Source organism: Camponotus floridanus, unplaced genomic scaffold (assembly GCF_003227725.1).
Source record: "Camponotus floridanus strain SB8 unplaced genomic scaffold, Cflo_v7.5 scaffold4, whole genome shotgun sequence".
In the NCBI taxonomy this organism is placed as follows: domain Eukaryota; kingdom Metazoa; phylum Arthropoda; class Insecta; order Hymenoptera; family Formicidae; genus Camponotus; species Camponotus floridanus.
The window spans coordinates 2,689,127-2,715,227 of NW_020229547.1; the positions used below are offsets into that span (position 1 = coordinate 2,689,127).

Below are 26,101 nucleotides of genomic sequence, written 5' to 3' on the forward strand. Positions count from 1 at the left end.
CGACCCTGTAAATTTCAGGTCAGCGATTAATTGATCGTTTGACTGATTCTTCTGATTTATATCCTCCTCTAAGGAATAATCCTTTGCACTCTGTACATCTCTATATCGATTCATGCGCAAATATTCTTAATACGTACATTAGATCAATTTTATACTCTCTCTTATTTATATTTATAATTAAAATTATATCTCTTATATTGATTTATTCAATATTGCATTTGCTTTTTCTCGACTTAATATTATAATAAATAGAAATATTATCATAAACTGTTATATACATATATTATAATAAATCATAATTATAATAAATAAATTATCGTAGAGTACTAAAATTCTTAAAGCAAGTCTGATTGGCACTACGGGAGCGCAAAGGATTAAGGTACAATGGATAAAGCTAATTTTAGCCTCAATTTGTAGAAATCATTTCGAACGAGAAACTCCATCGCACGAAAAGGAAAGACCCTGCGTCGAGGGAGCATGTAAATCACAATTCGGGACAAAATTGATGCCTTAACGTCTCATGATGTCTTCTATACTGAAACCGAGCTTTGGCGCGATTGTACTGCTTCTTTGTATCGGCAGAAGGCTACTCATCCTTTCCGTCATCTGTCTGACCTCTGTGGAAATGATTCTCGAGTCCGAGGACACGGACGCCTCGACCCTAAGATCCTGCGGGACCTCCGAGTGCGTCAGAAGATGCGTCTTCAGATTACTCCTTTGATTGAAGCTGCGGCCGCAGATGGAACATTTGTGCGGCGATTCCTCCATGTGCAGTATCTTGTGCACCGCCAGAGTCCTGCTCTGGCAGAATCCTTTGCCGCATTCGTTGCACTTGAACGGCTTTTCCTTGCTGTGTATATATCTAAAATTAAAAACATTTCTGAGCCGTGGTTGCGTACGCTGGTCTGAGCTGAGGTATCCATATTTGTCGTTTTTTTTCGAGAGTTTGAAAATCAATTAAATATAATAATCTAACAATATATGCCTCTCAATTCTCGTTTGATAATAATTGCAAAAAAATTATATTGATAAATATTAATTTCATAAATAATATTGCTTTTTTTATTTCATCTGAAATTGTTCTCTTTTGTGTTTGATGATTCCGACCATTATCTTCTTGATAATTGCGATTAGTATCACTTATTTCCAGATGGATTTCGAGTTGCGATGAGTTATTGGTGATAGAAGCAAATTGAAATTTCCTGTTTTCACGAATGCGAATGAGCAAACAAAGCATCGATATTAATATATATATAATACATTCGTATCTGTGTATTGATATCTTTGCGCAGTTCTTATAAGTGCAGACTAAAAGCTCCTAAAAATAACATTGTCGAACTAACTGCAGACGCACGAAATTTGGCTTCTATTTATATAATAATTACAATTAACAAAAGAGATTCCTAATTTTTTATTTCCAAAATTTTATTTTTTTATATCCAAAATTTTATTTCAAGCAAAACAAATTATTCAGTATTAATGCAGTAAAAAGATTTTATCAAATTTTTATATTTAATTTTATTTATTAATATTATTAGGACAAATTTATTTCGATTATATGACTTATTTGACTTGTCTTTTGTTTGTTTTGCATTTTAATCTATGCAAAGTAAAATAACTAAAATATCATAAATATTAATCTCGAAAAAAATGTAATATGTCTATCGTTGTGAAATATTACAAGATCTTGCTCCAATATCTCTTCATTTGTAAAATATATCTTGATACTAATATAGATTATTGATCATTACATTTGATTTGAACAAATCATGTTACAAATCATAATGAAAAAGAAATAAAGAATAATTTTAATAGACAAATGTTAGTACTAAATGTGTGTATCTTTAATATAATATTCAAAACAATGATTACAGAAAAGAGATTCCTGATATAAACAAAATTAAATACATTTCCTTATTTCAGAATCATTTTCAGAAAACTTTTTTAAACTTGTAAGAATAAAGATACACGTGCTTCATTTCATAAAAATTTCGAAAATTTGTGTGGACTTCTATTACATCTCAATATATCTTTCACATAAAACGGTATAAATGCGTAAAAATTACACTTGTAAAATTTCTCCAGCTAACGCGCTTAATCGCCAACGGGAGCTTTCCGTGTAACATTTACGTCATTCGACACACAATTTTCGACTATAAGAAAGAGTCTAAAGATCCATATAATGTATTTAATGGAGGTCATGTAGAAAAAAAGAAACGAACTTATAAAAAGATCCTAACGGGACATAATTCGAAGATGTGTTCAACAGTAAATTTCCAATTTCCACGATAAATTTTAAGAATTTCCAAAACAGACATTTTGGAAATTCTTTCAAACAGTAATAAAATAAATGCTACCGTGTAGCATTTATTTTATTAGCTTGACACATTGATGACAAACAAAAATTTCACATCGTTCCATACATTACTTAACTTTAACTGTATCATTTAATTTAGTTTTACATTCTACAATTTAATTTCGTTGATTTAATTCACCTTTAATCCTCTCCGATGAATCAAAATAAACGAAATAATGCAAGTTATATGACGTTAGTCTCACAGCATTATCAAAGAATTCAAGTGTTGATAAGCCGATTATCGGAGCATTATAGAGATTGTCTACAATTTATATTTTCTCGTCTACTTAAACTAGCTCCAATCTCGTAAACGTTTTTTTTTTCTGCTACGTGACACCGTCACTAAATCGGAGACTAAATCGGAGACTGGAGACATAAATTTGGAAAAAATACTTGCCGGTGATCCCTCAGATGATCCTGCCTGCGAAAGGCCTTCCCGCATATGTCGCACGAGTAGGGTCGCTCGTCGGTGTGCGTCCTCTCGTGGATCAGCAGGTTATAGCTCTTGGTGAACTGTCGATTGCAAAACTTGCAGATGAACTGTTTCTTGGGTCTTTGACCCGGTGATCTTCGCGCGAGGAACGACGGCGGAGGTGGCGGCACCGGAATCAGACTTTGATGTGTCTGATGATAATAGAGGTGCGGACGTGTCTGAGGACAGCAACCCCGAACGGCCAACAGAGCCGCACCCCTGAGCCAATTGTCTAGGAAAGCGGCCTGGTAGCCGCCGACATTCTGATGCGTCGCCTGGACATGTTGCTGGTGCTGGAGATATCTACCGGTAGCGAAATGCTGAGACCTGGTCCACCTTGAAAAGGGTATATGTTGTTGTTGCTGCTGCTGCTGCTGTTGCTGCTGCTGCTGTTGCTGCTGTTGCTGCTGCTGTTGCTGATGATGCTGATGCTGCATCGGTCTGTCGACGATCGGAGGCGTTTGCGGTGGCGTCAGCGGTTCCGTCTTCGTCTCCATCTGTCACGAAGCAGATGGATTTCCTCCTACCTTCGAATGCTTTCGAATACCAAAACGGCCAAGAAGGCTAGAATCGATCGGACAATCGGCACTGGAGAAAAATCGTCACTCGGGGAACGATCGATCGACGCCTCGCTCGCGTCGTGACACATAAGGTCGATGAACTCGATGAAGAACAAGCTCGGGAGATTTGAAAGAAAAGAAAAAAGAAAAAGAGAGCAACGAGATATTGATACGAGAGTCGGTGCGATACTAAGCGCCAAAGAGACTCGATCGGGTTCCCCCGAGAGTCGCCGTTCACCTGGTCGACGACGACGACGCCGCCGCCAGCACGGTGGCTCCTCCTACCTCTCGGATACCCGTCGGTTGGCGGCTCGACTTCCACAGGGGCGGAGCTTCCGGGTCACGGTGACTCGGAGCGTCCCGACGCTATAACTCCCAGTGGACCAAAACTACAGTCTCCCGCTGCCGTCTCGTCGCCGTCGTCGCGCAAGATGGGGATACCGAGTGTAAACTCGGGGCAACCAGACCGAGAGACACGACGTACGCGTGGACGCGTACGCGTGTGTGTGTACATTCGTGCACGTCCGTCCATGTGTCGATGTTCACGCGTGACTGAGCGAGGCGTCGGGCGATTTCCACGAGCCGTAAATGGTTGTAAGCGTTTTCCTCCGAAAGATCCATTGTATCGAATCTCATCCTTTAGGATAACGAAAGCTCATCTGTTCTGTCAAAGCGAATCTTAGGTAAAACTATCACTAATCTTTAGTGAAAACACTCGCACTTTGCTTCTCCGTCTTTAAGTTTCATTGATTATGACAGCGTTTCATCAAAAATCAGTCATCGCTATTGAATAAGTCTACTTTCAGTAACATTTCACTGTTGCAGTGTTATACTTTTAAAAAACTATTATCGGTGATAATAGATCGATTCTATTTAAAAAAGTTCGTAAGAAAGGTTAAATAAAAGCAAAGTTAAATAAAATTCTGTACTAAATCGAAAGAAAGAAAGAAAAAAAGAAAATATTTTTTGAAAAAACAAAAAAATAAAATCCCTTTCAAAAACAAGATTATAAATATTTTAACTGTTGTACTTTAAAAAATAAAATCCCTTTCAAAAACAAGATTATAAATATTTTAACTGTTCTACTTTCAAAAATAAAATCCCTTTTAAAAACAAGATTATAAATATTTTAATTGTTGTACTTTAAAAAATAAAATCCCTTTCAAAAACAAGATTATAAATATTTTAACTGTTCTACTTTAAAAAATAAAATCCCTTTCAAAAACAATTATAAATATTTTAACTGTTGTACTTTAAAAAAACAACTCATAAGCACTATTAATCATATTTTTTATTTTTACGCATATTAATCTTATACTGAATTATTTCTAAATTATTAAAAAATATGCTAAAATTGCTCTCCTCGGACACGTAAAATTATACTACAATAGAAATGCACGTTGATGGACAGATGACAATTTTTATCGCGTCCAATTTTGCGCGTTGCCGTCAACATATACATGAAAATCGAGGCAATTCTGGCTATTACAAACTCCATTGCAGTGAACGAACGAACATGTTTCCAGAATGATGCATCGGGTAATCGACTCACGCAAGTTTTCATGCGAGCCAACCACAGAGTCGACGGGCGCAAAACCACCCCTACCGTAGGGAAGATAGAGAGATATTACCTATCATGTACTACATATCATCTATTATAAACAATATGGCGTCACTGGTATACTTTGTCATCATTCTCAATATTTCGAAATAATATATATTTTTGAAGGAGATTAAAATAATGCATCTTTTTCCTTATTAAATGAAAATTTATATTTCTATTATTCATTTCTATTATTCTCTTTCCCTTCAAAAAAATCGCATATTAATTTTATAGTTTCTAATATTTTAACATATCTAAAAGGGTATATGAATGATTTCACTGACAGTCTCATTTATAAATATATAGATTTCACTGCAATCAGTAAAGTCTCACTGAAAGAATTATAATAATAACCGTTTCAATTTGTAATATTTAAAAAAATGTCATATTGTACATATTATAATATTGTTATAATATTGTACATATTATATTATAATATTGGACATATTCAATAAATTTATAGCAATACATTTTATTTCTAAAAGAATGTTTGAATGGAATCAAGCATCTTAAGAAAAAAAAGTGTAATATGACTTTAAATTTTAATTCTGTATTTCATTTCAAATATGAATATGTAAAAGTTTTTCAATAATAATAGATCTAAAATAAATAGAAAAAACTTTCAAATAGAAAAAACTAGCAAATATAAAGCTTGCAAATAATGAACGATTATTATCGATTTTTCGGTGAAATTTGACTGTAATCAGTGAGACGAAGAAATAAAATATAGATATTTTCACTTTAGAAGAATCAATGAAATATTGATTTTCGATCAATCTTTTTGTTGCTGCTTTAATCAATAACATTTGCATAAGAAAATATATATTTTCAATAAAAAATATACCGCAAATTTAAAAAAATTCTTAAACCTTCCAGTGTTTTAATTGCCGCATATGACAAATTAAGCGTCTGACGCGTGCGACTACATTATTTCGTACAGCGCTAATTGGGACAAGCGTTCGTTTTGCTCTTAACGACGCACGATCCATCTTCTTCGTCCTCTCCCGATATTCTTTCCGACGAACGGTCCGGTAATCTCATTATACGTTAACGATGTAGCGCAGCATGATATTTAGGATATCGATGCTACCGATACATTCACCACGAATTTACATCAATGTCGAGGAAGATAAATCTTTATATTAAGCAGTATTAATGAGAATAAACCGATGGAACTCGTTTGGTGAACGGTTAATCTAGAGGATATTTGCGATGTTGTCATCGTCGCCTTACGCCAAAAATCATCGCAACGAGGTTGACGTTGAAGGAATTCTTATTCTAAAAAATAACAATGTGTCGAGGGAGAGCGAGAGATATCGTTTACTCTTAAATTCATTTCTCTAAATTTATCTTTACATTTCTAACGTTAGCATCAAATGTCTGATTCTCTATGCTAAATAACATTACATCATCGTACGAGATAAATAAAAATTTAAAATTAAATGAGATGTGAAGAATACACATTTCATACACAAAATTTTAAAAATTTCGAAATGAAGGTTTCGTCTCCAATAAAGTCTCAATCAAGGTCGATTTGGAAAAAAGTACGATTCCGGCGGAAAATTATAGAGAAAATCGAGGATTAGCGTGCGACAAGTTGATCGGTATTATATCGGTAACAATATGTAGTAATGATTATCTTATCCACTTATCGATTTATGACAGCGCAGACAGCGCGACACCGTCGGAGAAACGCGAATTGAGAAGGAAGATTTTGATCGATCGACAATTATTTATAGTACGTTTTATATCTACCGACACACTCCGTCCACTTGTGCATTCTTCGACCAATTTAATGTCGAATTTTTTTGACACGAATCGTCCGCGAGTTTATTAGTCATTAATAATCTTTGAGGGAAAATTTTTATATTAGCGAAAAGTAAACTGTATATGATATCAGCTGTATATGATATCAGCTTTGTTTTTATCTGCATATTGAAAGATTAATTTTCGATTACGTGACTGAAACAAAGAATTAGAAGAGGTACAAGATATTTCTGAGATATGCGGACGTGAATTCAATTTGCTCTCGTTGTTCATGAATTTTTTCTATGCTCATAAAAAAAAAGAACGACGATATTTTACTGATCGCTTTTCGCCTGGAACATCATCTTGCACAAGAGAGTAATATCTCGTAATCGTTATCGTTTCTCGATCACGAGCTATAGAGATGGGATGAAGGGTGGATTGAGGATAAAAAGGAAGAGTGAGCGAGAAGGAGAGAAAGAGAGAGAGAACTAGAGGGAGAGACGACTCTTCGAAACCTGTCTCGTATAATTCCACAAAATGTTTAGCATACAAAGACAAATATAATGGTCGCCGAGATGAGGTTGCGACGAGATCACGGGCCCCGGGCGGGGATGGTTAATTCAGTTTCAAGCTCCATCAGGCAGGCAGATCCCCTCGCCACCCGTCCGCCCCCTTCGCACGCTCTCGTCACCCCCGAAGCGTCTTTGTACGTCGCCGTCATCCATCTATCTCACTCGTTTTTCCCTCCCTCCCTCTCTCTCTCTCTCTCTCTCTCTCTCTCTCTCTCTCTCTCTGCGTTCTGCCACCCTTTACAAAATACAGGTACTGGAACTACCAAATGGAATATGTACTTGCTGGAATATACGCTAATACGTCGAATTAAAACCCCGTTAAAGCGGCAGTTTATATGCGTTCCAAACTTTTCCTTTTCTCCTTCTTTTTAATAGAAAAACGTTAAGAAACTCAAAATTATTTCTTTCGGGAAATATCCTGCTTATAACGTTAACTAATATTGCGTAAGTGTTATAATAATATTTATATAATAATTATGTATAATAATTATTATTTCATAAATATCGAAGTATCTAAGTTTGCATGTGCGCAAACATGTATCTATTACTTGCTTTTTTTCATTCAGTATTTTTCTTAATAAAAAAAAAATGAAAAACGATTTAGAATTAAAATAATTTTTCAAAAATTTCTCGCTAATTAATGTTGTGATGCAACTTGTTTTAAGAAAAATAACTGCAAATTTTAAGAAATTTTCAATTCTAAAGGAATTCTTTCAAAACTCGGGTAAGAAAATATCGAAATATCGCAAAGCACAGCCATTTGACATTACAGAAAAATAGCTTTTCTCTTTTCTTTCACATTTCTCTTTCACATCTTGTGTCTCTTCGTATCATTCACAGATAATTCTACAGGTCTTCTCGAAGCTAAAGAACACTCCAGACACTGTTATGTACGAGACCAGACGGTGACAGTTTATTTACAAAGAGAACGACTTTCCAAACTAATTGCCTTAGTGGCAAACTGTGAAAATTTTCTCACAATATTTCAAGTGCGACTTATTGTTAAATTTAAGTAGCGTTAGTTTCTCAAATCTTCCATTATAGGAGCAAATTACTAAATAATAAATATCATTTAATGAATTATTATTTATAATATTATTTATATTATTTGTAATATTATTTATAATATATAATATATTATTTGTAATATTATTTATAATTTTATTTAATGAAAAAATACTTTAATCATTCGTAAATAATTATTATCGAATTACGACAAAAATAGTTTATTAATTAATTTATTGAAAAATAATTTATTCGCTACTTGACAGTGGCTTAAAATTAATGAACTAGATGATAAACGCAAAAGTATTTATTAGAATATAGTAATAAAGAGGATTGATGAATAATTTATTGAAATAAATTCATTTAATAAATATTTGAAGTATCTATCTTTATAACATTTTAAATTTTATTATTTATTTGCTATATAACAAGGAATTTTTTAATATAATGTAATATAATATAATAATAGTTCTTTTATTTTAAAAATATATCATCTTTGCTATAGAAAGAATCAGTCAAAACATCTAAAAATGATTAAAGCTCACTTTGTTTGTGCGAATAATGTTATTGTTTCACTTTCTTAGAGAATATGAAATAGTATTTAATCTGACACTATTCAAGTGGCATTCTGGAAGCCTATCGGGACCATCTCCACTTGAAAAACAGACACAACCATTTTTTGATTTCTCGCTTTCGTGTTCACGATCACACATGTCAAAAGTTAAAGGATTCGGGTTACGTTTAGAAGCTGAGAAAAGAAAAGAGCTCTTCACATTCTTCAATTCTATTCATACTCGCAATACCCACATTAATGTAGAAATTACAAACAAAAATGTCTAGATTACATATTTTTTTAAGCATTCGCTTTCGCCCTTCTTGCTCATAATGCGAGTTGAAAGTGTAACAAAACGCCAAAATTTAGAAATTATTTAGAGAACATAAATAGAGAAAAAAAGATAGTTATTTTTGGGCAAACATATGTATGACGGTATAAAATCACAAGCATAATTAATAAAATTCATCTATAACATTATAAATGGGATTAAAGATAATTCTTTTAAACTTGCAAATATATTTTAAATACAGTTATAAAACATTGTTCAGATGGAAGAATGCTTTCAACATATGTTTTACAGAACAAATTATGTACTTTCCTACGCGTGCCTTGATTCAATGAAAGTGTTTGCTCAAAGTGATTAATCTACTATTTAAAGCGTAAATTCTTATCTACTATTTAAAGCGTACAACCAACAAGAACGTGTCGAAAAAAGGTTAACACGAGTAAGGAATACTTGTTCTGTAATAAGCATAAAGTACACCTACATAATGGTTAAAAAGTATCAATGATATAGCTGATGCAGAAACATCAATCTTATTGTAGCGTGCAAAATCAAATTTGTTTAGAAATTCCAAACATCATTTCTCACTTTTTTCTTTTGTTCTATATAATTCTAATCTATTTTTTACAGCGTATACTAATGTAAAAATTGCTTCCAAAACTCTTTTTCTTTGAAACTATATAGAACAAAAGAAAAAAGTGTTTCTTTGAAAAAGAAAAAGAGTTTTGGAAGCAATTTTTTTGGAAGAAATTATATGGGTTATTTAAAATGTAACAAATGTTAAATTCTCATAAATAATGGATGTCAAATAATTGAATTTTTTGCCCTTTTTTCATTAATATATTGTTTCCAAATCAATATGCATAAAGTGACAAAAAGTTATACCTAAATTATTCGATTGTTAAAAATAAATTTAAAAAATCAAACTGTTTTGAATACAAGAAACTTATTAACTTTATTAACATACAAAATTTATATTATATTAATATACATGTCATATCTTTAATTGTATTAAATGTAAAATTTAATAATCGAATTTCATATTTCAAAAAAAAATATGCAAACGGATGAACAAAATTTGATTTTTGCAAAATATCAAGGATGATGAGCGGGACTCGCCTATCATCCCCCTCGAATATAGCATATATTTTCTCTTTATTAACGTTTCAAATCGTTTACAGGCGATATCATCTGCTTAGTCTCAATGGTCGAGCAGACGCCCATCGCTTCTGCCAGCCACTCTCAACTCGGGGTGTCATATGCCTCGTTCAGAGATAATATCTACGCGGTTACGTCGTAAGATGTCACGTACTTAACTCCCACGTGTGGAACGATACGCGAGATTGGTGGAGGTGTACGAACTTAAATAGAGACCCTCCTTTTCCAAACTACCGAACAGTTTACATTATAAATGCCAATTGCTCTTTCATCTGATAATGATATAATTTGCCGCCTTTTAATTGTATGCGCATCTCTCGCTGATAGTTTAAGAGAAACGTTGTCTCTCAATATTTTATAATTATTTTAAAATCTTTGTATCTCATTTTTATGAATGACATCTCAAGTTAATGGGTCTGTTCGTTTTAGCTGCACTGTTGCATTAGTGCAATTAGTTAGAGTGAAAGAAAGTATGTTTGTCTCTTTCTAACTTATTGCACTAGTGCAGCAGTGCAGCTAAAACGAACAGACCCAATATTTTTCTTGTAAAGAAAGCAAATGTTGCAATTTCTCTCCCTTTAAAAATATAAATAATTGTATATATAATTGTATATATATTGTAATAAATATAATAAATATAAATATATTTTTTTCTATAAATATGCATCGCTTGCTTCTCTTTCTTTCGTAAGATATTTTTTTTAAACTTGAGAGAGTCATAGGGCGAGAGAAATATTTTAATCGGTGCAACATTTTGATTCCACGTCATCCTATGAAAAAAGGCATTAAAAATGCCTTCACTTTCAGTTCAAACATTTTCGAATCCGCATCGTGCATCATAATTGTTGACTCCGAGATGAATCGACATTTTATAACAAATAATTTTACAGCTATATCTGATTTATTAAGACAAGTATAATAATAATTATAAATATTTTTAAAAAATATAAAGTTAAAATAACATAATTTTTTTATTTTTCGTAAAGAAAAATAATTCCTTTTAAAATCAATCAGTCGTGATGCATAAATATCTAGAACACGATGTATGCATTCGAATCGAAAATATTTAAACCGGAAGTGAAGGCTGAATTTCTGACAGGCTCTTTACACATTACATAAACGTCGCCGTTATACGCAGACGCGAACAACCACTTGTCATATGTGCGCAGCAATCGGAAGACTATATACAACTTATCATTTTAATTTTTTCGCCAAGAGCACAGATGCATATATTGTCCTCGATCGGCGATAAAGTGTCTCCTCGGCAGCTTGTATTCCGCTCTCCATTCGGCCACACCCACTCCATTAAATCGAGTATCGATATCGTGTAGCTTTCTTATCGGCTGTTATCTCGCCTTTGCTGATTCACTCGCCCGACCGTGCTACCGTGCCGATAGTAATTCTATTTTAATGTCAATGGATGCACATACGGATCTCTATCGCGCAATTCTTATGCAGCAGAATAAAACCGAATAAAAAGTCAGATATATACGTATTTTTTTATTATGCATTTTATTATATTTTTATTATATTTTATTATAATTAAATATAAATTTATATTTATATTTATTATATTATTTTTATATTCTATATTATATTTATTTTTTAATATACACATAGGTCTATGAAAAAATTTTTACATTATTCATAAATCTATAGTTTATAAATGACACTCTGCTTAGCGCGATCGAGGAAATTAGCAATCTCGTCGAGGACGAGAGATTCGCTCGTCAAAGGCAGATCATTTCTCTCGCCGCGACGTAGCGTCAGCGCGTTTCAGAATTTTACGGCGGAGGAGGTAGTCGGGGGCGAGAGCACACATCAAAGGCGCCGCTATCGGCGCAAAGCTGTTTTATGCTCGCGTGGCGCATTCGCACGTGTGTGTACCTACGCACACCGCAACGATGATATGCCTACGCGTTCGCCGCGTGTACACACGCGCGACTTCCTCGGAGCAGGACCGTGATTATGGACAGGGGAGAGTGGTTCCTCGAGAATCAAATTACATCAACATTCGTGTGAGAAAAAAGTGCATATACATATCTAGAGAGATACCTCGACACTCCGATTTTTTTTCTAATAAAATCATTTTTTTGAAAATGAAAGTGTCAGCAAACGAAATTTCCTCGAAATGTCAAAAATTGTTAATAACATTAAATATAATAATTTCTTGAAAAAAATAACATAATAAAAAGGTAACATAAATTTATCTGACTGACGTCACTTTTATGCTCCTTGATTAATTTCGTCCGTTTATTATTCTACGATCTGTGTATAATGTTTATTGTTAAAATTTTACTGAATAACATCTCGAAACAATGAATTCGATATTTTGCTCCAAGCTAAAAAATCTCTCAGCACAGCCCTGTTCGAACGTCCAAAGTGTCCGCGATACATCATGCCGCTAGGTATAAATTCTTGTTTCTTTTTTTTTTTCGAATGTACGTAGAATAAGTTCGAACACAAACACTGTTGCTCTAAATTACATAAATGAAAATCGCACGATTGGCGAACGCATCGATAATACGGATTAAATTAACGAATTGAACATTTTATAATTTCTGACTATTGTTTTGTTTTCTTTATGATTATGACACGATAAAAATTTCTATGATCGATGAATTATTTTTGTATTGAGATCAATTATCCTAACAACAAATTTAAAAATGTATTTAAATACGTACAGCCATATATTTTTTAGATAAACATATTTTATATATATATAATAAGAAAATATATGTATAATAAAAAATCTGCAATTATATAAGGAGATCTATAAAAGAAGAAAGAAGGCGCATTTTAATATTTTGACATATCGTTTATCAAGAACATCTGATGTTTCGAACGACAAAGAATTTTTAGAGAAGCGAGCGAAAGAGGGGAGGGCTTTCGCGTTTACGATCACAATTCTCGTTTGCGCTATCGAGGAAATCTTATCACTGTGCAAAGCCGACAATCGCGTGCTTCCACGGTGCTTTGATATTGGCGTATTCGCACCGATATCGCGGGAAATCCGTTTCTAAGAAGTCCCCGCTTCTCTACAAACCTCCCGAAAAGACGAACGATCCTTTATTTCCCTAAGGCGTGTTAAAGCAATCGATATCACGTATGCGTATGTATATACCAAGTGGTATATACTCTGCTCGAGCGTACGTTTGTCGCAAATCTCGCAATGACATGCTTGCGTGTGAAGCGACAGAGAAAGCGCTCTATTCTGGACATTTATGACTCTTCGTCGCAGCTGTATTGAATTAAGAAGCGAAAAATCGCGAGTTTTGATTTTCTTGCGAAAAGAGTCTTAATTGTTATTTTGCAACGGTATCGTTAATTTTTTCTAGAAAAATAGTATTTTTTTTATACAAAAATAAAATTTACACGTACATAAAATAAATGTGTTTGTATGCAAACAAAAATTATACAATATAATATTTTAATTAAACTGGCCAATTTTATCTCCTCGTTAATATTATCTTTCTCTCTGATTGAAGAAGCAAAAAGTGAAATTCAGAAGCGCGTTTAATGACACAAGCTGCCTTCAGCGCTTCATTATCTCCGCGAGATAATTATGCGACAATATGATGTATAGGAATGCAATATCGCGTAAAGAGTCATCGTCGTGCGATTAACAACCCATGCGTATAATCGTATTTCTATTATCGTTAAATTGCATCAAATTTCGATGGATTTTGTATGTTTCGCGCAAACAGTCGAATCATGCATTTTGTGCGGCCGGGTATAAATAATGGATGTAAAAACAGCGAAATGGAATAACGATGGTTCTCATTAACCTTTAATCTCCTACGTAATCAATAATTATGTAAAATCAATAACTAAAAATTATAATACCGTGTAATTAAAAATTACGTACTCTCTCTCGTGTGAAGATAATGCGAAAAATATCTATTGATAACGAATCTCTCGTAAAAAGATATATAATGTGTATTGATTGCTCTTTGTGTATGAGAGAGAAAGACACTAATATAAATATGATATAATATAATAAAAATAATAATGTAATAAAAAAATTGCTTTTTATTAAATCAAATCGTAATTCTTTCTTTGCGTCAGATTCCGTATCTGCGAGCTTAAAATACGTCGACGTCTCGCTTTAATGAAAGTTGATGGGAAAAAAAGACGTTAACGGTAGCTATAGATCGCGTAGCACTTGGAACTGGCAAAGGCAAAGATAAGGAGCACGGCTATTGCATGACAGTGTTAAAAGGTTTATACGGCAGTTGGCGGCTGCCATACGCGATGACACTCACTTCGCGGGGTGATCTGCTTCCCGTCATTCAACGATCGATAATAAGATCGCGCGCGGTAAGCGGACTTTAATAAACAATTACGTTACGCTTCACTTTCATCGGACGAGAGATTACGTTACAATGGCACCCTTGTTAAGCAAGGCAAAAATTTATGCTACGATATACACATCCTAGTACATGAACCTGAATAAGTAGTAAGATCGTACTATTCGAAGAATGCAATCCATTTTAACGGCAAAGGGAGAAAAGATGAAGATGAGATCTGAATCTGATGCAACGAGGACAAATATTATACAATATATTATATATTTAATATTCAAAAAATGGCGATAAAAATAATAACGTAACATAATTAGCATTTTTTTATTATTATATTGGATTATAAAAAATTTCCCGTTATATTATTATTAAAGCAATCAGCTGATTTATCTTTTCATACTAAGAGGCTATTATGTTAAATCCGCTATTTTGAATTTTATGGGAAAATTCCTGTGAATATAAAAGTGTAGATTTAATCAATCACACAGTCGAGCATTCTCATCACGTAATAAAAATGTTTATGTTTGATCGATTTTCTTACGGCTTTACGGATATAATTATGTATCGTGGTCTTTTTTTACGGTTCGCGTTTAAAAGTTTATTAAAATTTGATGCGCTACATTTATTTTATAACTATATCCTGTATCTAATCGTCTTCTTGCAGAAATTTATAAAACTGCGATGTTGCAGTTTTATAAATTTGTTAAATTAAAACTTGCAATAATTGATAATAAGATCGCAGAGAAACAGTTGCAATAATTTAACATTTACGTTTAATATTTTTAATATTAAATTTTCATAATCTAGGAGCTTTTGATATCAAAGCTCTTTTCCTATAATTATTATATATAAACCTGCAAAACGCGATGTAATATTGATCGCATATAAAACACGTGATATCGCATAATCTAAATCTTTGATGCGTGCGACATATCCGGAAGAATAAATCCGGATATACGCAAATGTGATACCTTATTTCCGGATATTTCGCGCGTCCGAAGTTTAAAATTTCATCAGCTTGCCAATAAATCAATCCATCCACATGATTCACTGGAGAGGAACTGTCATTCCGCGTTACGTAAGAGAAGATGTAGACGTAAAACGCGTGTTTCCTTCTCTCGTTCGAGAATCGAGCCCACTCGAGCGTCACTTTACTCTTTAACGACTGACCGGCTCGGCTGACAAGTCGCTGTACTGTCTCGAAACGTTTCGTGATAAATATTCCGTGAAATATATGTTTCTCCCGAGTCTGCATGGACCTCCCTGACGGCTCGAATGTCGACGGTAACTCGCAATGGGAGGAGCAGCCCTCTCGAACGCATTAAAAGTTTTATGCGCGTGGGTGGTTGTGCGGTCACGGCTCTACACAGTGTCTGCGTAGTGTCACTTGGCGTTGCACGCACACGCGTGCGATCATTCGGGTTCGGTAAGTCGGGAGGACGATGTTATTCACCGTGCTAGCCGCAATACCGTGACGGGAGAGACGCAAACTGCAGTTGAACTGCAATTTACGTTGGATTTATAGCACAATTTTCGACAAAATGTATCTGCGCGAAGGTGCGAGAATTATTACTTCGACTCAGCTAGATAAATTTAACGTGTAATAAAATTGAAAAGCTACCCAAGGTCAATAGTAGCGTTTCCGGGCATTCAATTTTTTCAGTTCTTTCAAAAAAATATACCGTAAACATTTTTAAAAACAACATTTTTAAAAACATTTTTTGTCGTGATAATTTGTAAAGAAGTAAAATATAATTTAAAAATTTTATATATTTTATCTATATCTATATTTTATACAAATTTTATGTTTTAATATATGTATACGTATAAATAATTTTATTTAAAGAATTTTATTTATTTTATGGGAAGTCATATATTTTTTCAAACTTTTATATGGCGTATAAAATTTCGTTTAGCAATTTTACCGAAATACATTTTCGACCTTCATTTTTTACGGTCGTTGATATTTTCCTGCGGTCAGAGAATCAATGCAAGATCTCGGCACGAGATAGAAACGATAGACCAATGGCGAAAGACGAAAATATTGTAATGGCACACTTACGCGGAACCTTGGAAGCGTTTTTCCGGCAGTCAATATATTCGTTAGGTCAACGATCGTTTTAATAAGACAACTCAGCAATCTTGCAAACAAGGAAATTCTATCGTTCTTCCGTCGTAAATAAAGATCTCGGGACCGACCTCGAAATAAACGAAAGTTTTCGAAAGTTTTACCCTTTTCTCGGTGTTTTTTTTCTCGCTGCAATAAAATGCGGTAGGCAGAAGGGAAGAAAGAGAAATACCGAGAGATAACGCGTGCAAAAGCACGAGAAAAAAAGGGATTGGGATATGAAACCCATATTAGGAAAGCTCATAAAACATCTTTCAACGTGCGTCCGAAGGCGCGTGGCTGCAAGGCCGCACTGCCATTTTATTTTCTTCGTTCTTGTTTGATGCCGTCAAATGTCAAATCTACAGCGGAAGTTACTATGGGTTCCATACGACGCGCTTAATCCGTTTGTTGTCATGAACCTTTGTTCCTATTTTGTAAGACCATCTTTGTAGGGTTTAATCTCATGGCAATGAAAACATTTGAAAACCCGAAAGACTTTATGCGACGTTCTTTTGTTCAGTTTAAAAAAAAAATTTATGATTATTTTATGAGTTTTTTAAATAAGTATAACTATATATAAACTTATATAAACTTTTAAAATAGTTTTATTCAAAGCATTTGAAAGTTAATAACAAATCGGCTTCCATTTTTTTTTTAAATATATATTTTATTATTATGTAGTTGTATATAATTTATTATTACATTACTATTATAGATTTCTTTCTAAAAATTCCTCTCTGAATAATTCAACTCTGAGGTTGAGAGAAGCAAGAAAACAAAGAAAAGGAAGAAATAGCTTTTATAGCTTTTTTAATGAAAGGCCGAATCCAACTTTCAAAGTTTATAACTTTCAGTTACGTAATAATTTTGAGAAATGTACAATTAAAGTAAAAAAGAACTATTTTATTAAATAACTTGATTAAAACATTGAAATTTCTCTTTAAAATTACTATAAAAATTAAAACAAGATTTTTATAATTACGAACTATCACAACAAATATTTTTCAAATATTTTTCAATTGTGTCGATTACATATAACTGTAAGATTTTTTGAAATTCGATATCAAAACTAAGAAATTTAAATTGACAGATTTAAGATAAGGAATATTTATCGCTTTTTAAAAATTGTTAATTTTGAATTTGCAATAAAGAATTTAGACATTCTTGTGCAAATATAAATAACCGAAAAATATCAGTGGATTTTAATTACAATAATAATTTTAATTACAATAATCTTGTTAATTTTTATCTTTTATCAATTAATTCCTTTGGAGATTGAAAAAATTCTATTAACATATAATAAAATTTCTAGAATTAATTAATTTAATTATTTTAGTTTTTATATATTCTTGATTATTGATTATTGACATTATATGTTATTGACGCAGTTTTATTGCAAATTAAATTTTAATATGATGCTTTTCATGTGGCAGATATTTCACAATTTCATACCGCGATTAAAACGCAAACATTAAAGTATTATATCTTATTATAAGACATATAAAAAATAAATAATTCTACTTATATTTTATCAATAAATTGTCGGTCATATAATCGTGCGACTATTTTATAGTACATATATAATAGCTTACTTCATGAGCGATATTTCGCTACAATTTATGACACTGACGAGTCATTCTCACCTCTTTCTAAAGCGAGCAAATCTCCTTGGGCAGCAATCATGTAACTTATTTTTATAAGAAACGTGAAAAGTTTCAAATTTTTTTGCCACAAAGATTGCAAATGAGCGATAATATAGTAAAATAATAATGGATATTTTTCAAACATAATGTAGATACGTATACATATATTCTGTTTAATGTTACAAAGAGAAAGAGAGATGTACAGAAACGTAAGTGTCTTAAAATTGCGCGATGGAAATAATATTTTTTGTAATTAATAGTTATATATATTTTTTTTCTAATATTTTTTTCTAAGTTACATATATGTAGAATTTTATATTTCGATTTTATATTTTTTCCTAGGTCATTCTAACATGAAGTTATGCTTAGTGATTTCACTTTCCGCATATTTAGGCTTGTATAATCACTCTGTCAAAAGTTTCACGCGTAATCTGGATAAGCAGGAAGGTTAAGGAAAATCCCAAATTATACGATTACTACCAAAAACAAATCTTAAGTTAAAGATCTTAAGTTAAGTTAAGGAGAATTCTTCTTAAAAGAAAGTAACTCTTTCCTCTCGAGACCCAAGTAAAGTAATTGAAGGAAGGGATAATACATTTTTCGTTTTATTGCGTTATTTATTTTGAAATACCTGAAAAATTACGGTAGTTCTCTCCTCATTTAGAAAATATCTATTCACAAAAAAAATCGAAGGACAGACGGGCATCCACTAAAGCGATATTTCAATGGCACGTGCCAGAGCGACCCCGAGCTAAGAATTTTTTATTTCCGGAAGAAATGCATATAGATTACTGTCCTTGCATCTTGCATTAATGCCGCTTGAAAAAAAAGAACAAGAGAAACGAATAGCTTCCTGTTAGCAGCTTTATTCTAACATTCTGTTAACTGACCGTTTTTCAGCGCATAAAGAAGCAGGTCATGTAACATGTCAGGGATGTAAACTGTCCTAAACTCAATAAGAATGAATAATATAGGCTGCATTTGAATGGGAAGAAAGGACCTAAATATTATCCGGTACCGAGACAGGAATAAATCGATGTAAAAAAAATGCGACACATGTTTTTTACGAAAACATTTTATATTTAATTGTCATTGTAATTAATAACTATATGTAGTGCCATCGATATAAATAATAAGAATAATATCAGCATCTATTAAATGGAATACAATCTAATATATGGTGATTTTCAAATTTTAATCTATAAGATATATCCTATTTAGTTTATCATAAAAGATAACCAGTCGAGACAAAGAAATCCTTGCTTCTTTCATCCCGACCGAATTGTCGAATTTCGAAAGCACTTCAAAGCGACATCAGTTTTGGAGCGCATTTTATAAGTTAAAATTTGAAAGTGTCAGAGAAGTGTAGAATTCACGAAGATTATCGCGCACAACGGAGAAGATTCGCTCCATTGAAGTTCAACGAGAGTAGTCTCTCTCTCTTTTTCTCACACAAAAGCGAGGAAAGAAGACACAAGAGGACACACGAAGGAAAGGTAGAGAGACAAGGATGCCGCCGGCGCCTCTGATCTCGGCGATTCCATCATCAGCGACTCCGGAATAGCAGATAAAAGGCAATTGGATTTAAATCATGAATACGAACGAAGCGGGCGTGGAAGAGGAAAACGCGCGCGCGCGCGCGAGAGAGAGAGAGAGAGAAAGAGAAAGAGAGAGAGAGGGAGAGAGGGAGAGGACGACAGACACGCGAAGAGAAGCAGCCCGAGCCCCGACGGCAATCTGGTGGTAGCTTTGTGACGGTAATGGCTTCAACCCCTGGCCTCCGACCCCCGGGGGTGCCCTGCACCCTTTCTCGTTTACCGGTGAACACAGACACCGACAGGGGTTCCACGTGTGTCGCTCGCGTCGAATCCGAAATGCGCGTAAATACGTACATATATACGTACGTATATAGAATTGCGACGGTAAATTGGCACGCTCGAGCACGGTCGGCTGGAAAATATTCCATTAATTACAGGTACAAAAGTGCGTTACGAAAATGTCGTTTGCGGATTAAGCGACGCATTTTACGCCGATGACGCGCGCGCAAACTCCATCGGGAGCAAATCAATTCGTTCGTTTTCTATTTTCAATAACGAGTGTGTAAAAAAAAGGAAGCCGTTCTATTAACCGTTAGAGTGCACGAGCCTCGAAGGAAGAGAGACTAGATAAATTAACACGTTTAATTCTTACGAATTATTATGTCGTAGTACGCTTTTGTCATTTCTTTTAATAAGCGAGATAATTAATAACCGACTTTAATAAGCTAAAATAAGATTAAATAAATCACTGGAATATTCGTGTGCATAATAAGCGCGATCGTTGGTCCAAAAACTGTAATTAAAAAATAATCGGATACGCGTCGAATAAATAAAACATCAATCGAGTATCGGCTGTCGGATAAATATCGATATACGCGATGATTGAAATCGTTGTCCTGTCAACATACGTAGAGCAGGGGCGAGGGGGGGGGGGAGGACGCGATGAGGCGCTTCCTAGAGAATCTCCTCTCCTAATCGATCCCTCCGACCCCGTTTGGAGACTCTGGCGGGAAGCCCGGACGTCGACATCGCGACGCCCGTTCACGAGCTCCACCCACCCACGCGTCATCGTCGTACATGCGCAACCCAGACGCGGTTCGCGACGATGACATGTTCGCCAAACATCGTAAAACGGCCCGCCGCACCGTAATCAATCCGGCTGCAATTAGCAGACGCACGCCCGCTGCGAGAGCTGAATTTACGCCCGCGCTCATCGATGAATTCCTCCAGGAGGCAGCTCCGTTTACCGCGCGCATTCAATCTCGCGAACGCAATTGATATATACGCGGCGACACGGCGTAAATGTAAAGTGCGTAAAAGTGATCTTAAATCATGTTATTTGTCGCATATATTATTTACGGAGCAATAACTCCTCAAATGTCACAATAAAAATAATCATCCTTCCCCCCATAATTCTTTGAATTCTTTCGAATCTCCAATCTCTTTAAAATAATATTATAATTTTAACAAAATTTGGCGTTGAAGATATATTATGAAAAAAGAACACGTAATTTTTCACAAGTTTTAGTACGTATGTAAAATTTTTATTTCTAAAAGTGAGTATTTTATTGAAACAATTTGGAATTCTTAAAAATTGAAATAATAATAGTCTGATATGAAAATTTAGATAATTTTCGCGAATAAATAATAGCGGCCTGACAAAGCATTTTGAAAGGTCAAATTCATATTCAGCATAAAAAAATACTCGCATATAACTTTTCATTAAAATTTTACAATTTAAAATATAGAAAAATTAATAATATAATTTTTTTATGATATCAATTTATATTTCAATTTATATTGCAATTTATATTTTCAGAAAATAAGCGATCGCGTAAAGTTTGCTTTTCGAATGAAATTAATAAATACAGAGTTCGAATTGCTCAAAAAGCAAAGATCTATTGCTGTTTCTTTACGGGCGCGTAAAAACAAAAATTTATTTATCAAAAACTTTAGAATTTAATTTCGGAATAATTTTTAAGAACCTATTATTTTATTGAACATTGCTTTCCAAATATTTTTGTCGACATTTCTCTCATAAATTTTAAATTACTCAAAAATATAAACTCATAAATATAAATTTATTGCAAAGGTTTCCGAAAGGTTTCATTTGAAATATGACTACATAGTTGTAAGAATAGCCAATGGCCAATTTTAGAAGCAACACGAAAATATCTCTTTTTTTTGTCATCTCTGATTTAAATAGTGTTTTTACTGTAATTTTAACATATTTATCGTTCACTACAGACCGATACCAGTAAAGAAAAGAAACATTATAGGAAGGTTATTTGAAACATTCTGACTCATAACAACCTTTGTAAATACGCGCATTCATCTGGTCCTTCGCCAAAGCAGCACGTAATAAAGGGACAGCAGGTCTACGTTTCCTGTCGTCACTAGTCAGTTCTACTTATTAAAGAACAATGCAAATATTTACTCTTACATGTTACGAGTTAGTCGAATTATCGAACGAATAAAAGTTTAATAAGCGTTTAACATATTCTTAAACAAATTTTTACTTAATTAAATAAAAATTAAATTTTAATTTAATATATTTAGACGTCTAATATGTGTAATATTTTATTTTAATATAACAATTTATGTATAGAAGCCTATATAAGAATATTTTATTTTTAAATGTATTCATAAGACGATGTATAATGATAAAAAACTGCATATATAATGAGTCAGATCCGAAAGAAATAATAAATTTCTTGCATAATCACAAAAATTATTATTTAAATTATAAGTTTTTCATATCATATGTTTTTATATATCATATATGTTCTTACATCATACACGTTTTTATGAAATTATATATCGATATTAATATGTCTCTTTTTTTTACACATATTCATTGTCATATCAATATTATTTTATGATATATAACAATATATATTTCATATATGTCAAAACAAGGCATTTTAACATATAATTTGCGCAAAAATGATAAATTCATACATAAAGATGATTTACATTTATTAAAAAATTCTTCCTGAAATATCTCTACTGGATCTCATCATTTTAATACTTAATTGAGACAATGCTAAGTGATCAATCAACATAAATGGATGAGTTATAAATAAGTTAGGACGAAATTGATTATAATTAGTCATTATACAATATAATATTATACATTATAATAAGTTATCATACAATCAGTTATACAATAATCATAAAGACATAAAATTAATTATCCTTCTCAGCGCATTCCTCATAAAACAAATTAAATGAAATTTAATTCAATTGTACTATAAAATGCTTCTCCTGCTTTTAGAATGAAATATTCAGCCTAATCTATTTTAACCCATCCATTTTGAGGCAACAGATTTATCTATAATCTACGATCTACATCTAATATCTACGAATCTCTGTCACCTCGATATAAAGTAAAAGTTTCTCACTCACCGACCGATGCGCAAAAGCAGAGTGATGGCAGTGATACTACTCTACCTGTACACAAATAGAAAATTAAAATTATAGTAGTCCAAAATAATAAATAATAAATATTTTAAAATATTATTATGCACGCGAAATAATAAGCAGTTCTTTAACGAAATAATTTTATAAATTTTCAAAGATATGGCTAATAAAATTTAATTTAACCTGAAATATAATCTAACCTCCTTCATTTGCATAAAATATTTATAATTACATAAAATATATTTTTCTTCGATTCTTTTAAATCATCTAAATAAACAAAACCAAATTACGCGATTTATACACACACAACTGAATATAATAAATATATATTAAATTACTCACCTCAGGATTGCTTTGTCGGCGCCCGATGCCTCTCCTTCTCTTGCTCCTCTCGAGTTGTCAGGATCCTCAGAATTCGTTGATTCACACGCGCGATATTTTGAACGGCACTCCCGAATTTCACGAACGCAAAATAATATGCCATTTCGCGCTATGAGTCACTTGCGACTCATAACAATTACCGTGTTTTGAGTTTACTTAACTTTTCCTCTTTAGATTAAATCTCCTAGGTATTGAATCCTCCCGCCAACGGCGCCAAGTACCCATGTACCCATTGGAGAGATTAGGTTAGGTTATATTTATAATTTTGAGGATGTAATAAAATATACAATTTGTAATTTATTTTATAATTAAGAGATTATACCTATATCGCACTTTTTTCCTCGACGAAAAGACACGCGACATAAATATATTTCAAAAGAAACCGAGTATTAAACAAAAAAAATTCGCTTCTTATCGAATACTACAAGACATTTTTTTAACTATAAAAAATAAATTACGAAATATATCACAGATTGTATAAATAATTACATAACATAAATGTCTTGAAATGTTTAATGCATGAAGAATTAATTATCAATCGACCGATAATTATCTGTGATGCGATATTCAAAGTACAAGAAATGTATATAGGAATCGTTAAGTAAATAGTTATCACTTGCAAGTGTATCGGTGATTTGTAATTCTTATTTTTTACCTCGTTTTATATTTCGAATGACTGACATATTTGTTTCGATAAATAACTGCCATCTTGAGACAAATGCAAATTTTCAATCGTAATTCGTAATCGTACGGCTAATAATCGTTAATTCGTGAAGAATGATCCGGTTTCAAGAAGCGACATACACGAAACTATGCGTGCCACTACTGCCAGCAATCGCCGCGCGAATGATAAACACGGCAACCTTACATACGCAGCTGCGTATAAACAAACGGTAAGGTCACGGCATGCCAGCAGAGATTTCTTTTTGTCGCTTCAAAATATTATTTTACGCCAAATCCCTTTAACGCTTTATGAAAAATGTTTATAATTTTACGTCGAATATTTTGCTATTTATTCTGGCAACCCTGATTGATTAATAATAAACGAACTAGAACATATCGACTTTTCGTTATCTAAATCACATATGTTTATAATATATATTAGAATAAAAAAAGATTAATAAAATATTAATAAAATATATAATCAATCCTACTTGAAACATATGTATTCTGGAGTCAATTATAATTATATGGATTTACAAAAATTTTACCGGTAGTGTCGAAAATTGGTTTTCGTCTACATAATTCCACGTAACCTCTAAAATGAGTGTAGATAGCGGTACTAAACAAGACTAAAACCTCTGAAGTATGTAACGAAAAAATCGATGGGTTTGAAGATAATTGTAGAACGACGATATTATCGACTGTTTGTTTGCACCAAAGATAACTGAACGAATGTTGTAATTAACTCATCTAATCACTGTTTTATCGTCAAAAATATTTTTTACATAAAATCTTGACATTCACAAATATTTAAAACTAAATATCTATCACATTTGAACACAAGCTATTCTAAATTAATCTACTCGTTATATACTTCTACAAAAATGAAGTGTATAAATAAAAAATTTTTCATTAAAAACATTTATAAGGTTTTACAATAAACTGTAATATTATTTACATATACTTTATAAAAGAAATAATCCCTGTAAAAAAATTCTTATAAATCGAAAGATTAAAAAATTAATTAATCAATAGATTTATAAACTCTTTGTATAGGGTAATAATTATAATTGCGAATAATACATTCAACCGCAATTTGCTCTCCAAACTTCTTCTTTCTTGATGTTTCATTAAAATTAATTATAATTATTTATGCTTATAAAAATAATTTAAAATTAAAGTTATGAAAAATTGACAATCCGCATAGATCCTTCGGAAATAATAATCGAATCTTACAAGATATTTCCACAAGGCATCAGGAAATGAAACGACAGTGTATATTGCGAGTTTATTAATTATTAATATTATTATACTTAATATTTATAACATATATATGTATGTGTGTGTACATATATGTATATATACACGCATGTCCGACACGCACACCTTCACATACACGCATAAAAAGACCACCAGACTCACACCACGCACGCAATCGCAACGAAATTTGTCGGGACATGCGAGTATATACACAAGACACCCTGTACGTTACGATACAACCGCAATATGTTTAAATAAGATACATGCAAAGAATTGTATATTAGCTCAAACAAGATAAGCCGTACTATCGATAGAGGTTGATTCGTCATACATAGGCATCTTTATATCAGTTTCCTCTTTCTTTTTCTCATTCTTCTTGCTAGATTCTCTTTTTTTGTACCATTCCGGCACACCGCTCGGTTGTACCGTCTTTCACAGAATATCCTGCAGAACGAATATGCATAT

At 32.9% G+C, this 26,101-nt stretch overlaps 1 protein-coding gene across 1 annotated transcript; it reads right to left on the bottom strand.

Annotated features, from left to right (window-relative positions):
- Positions 1-324: 324 nt before the first annotated feature.
- LOC105251795 (protein odd-skipped) lies at positions 325-3,495 on the bottom strand. Its single transcript, XM_011258816.3, has 2 exons — positions 2,754-3,495; positions 325-862 (listed from the first exon to the last, which is right to left on the bottom strand). The coding sequence occupies exons 1-2, from the start codon at positions 3,323-3,325 to the stop codon at positions 511-513; spliced, it is 924 nt and encodes a 307-aa protein (XP_011257118.2). The 5' UTR covers positions 3,326-3,495; the 3' UTR covers positions 325-510.
- Between the last annotated feature and the right edge of the window lie 22,606 nt (positions 3,496-26,101).

Bases quoted from the DNA above. Each gene is read 5' to 3' on its own strand.
- LOC105251795 (XM_011258816.3), bottom strand. From the start codon at position 3,325: ATGGAGACGAAGACGGAACCGCTGACGCCACCGCAAACGCCTCCGATC. The intron at 863-2,753 runs GCAAGTATTTTT...TTTTAATTTTAG, and splicing joins GATCATCTGAGGGATCACCG to ATATATACACAGCAAGGAAA.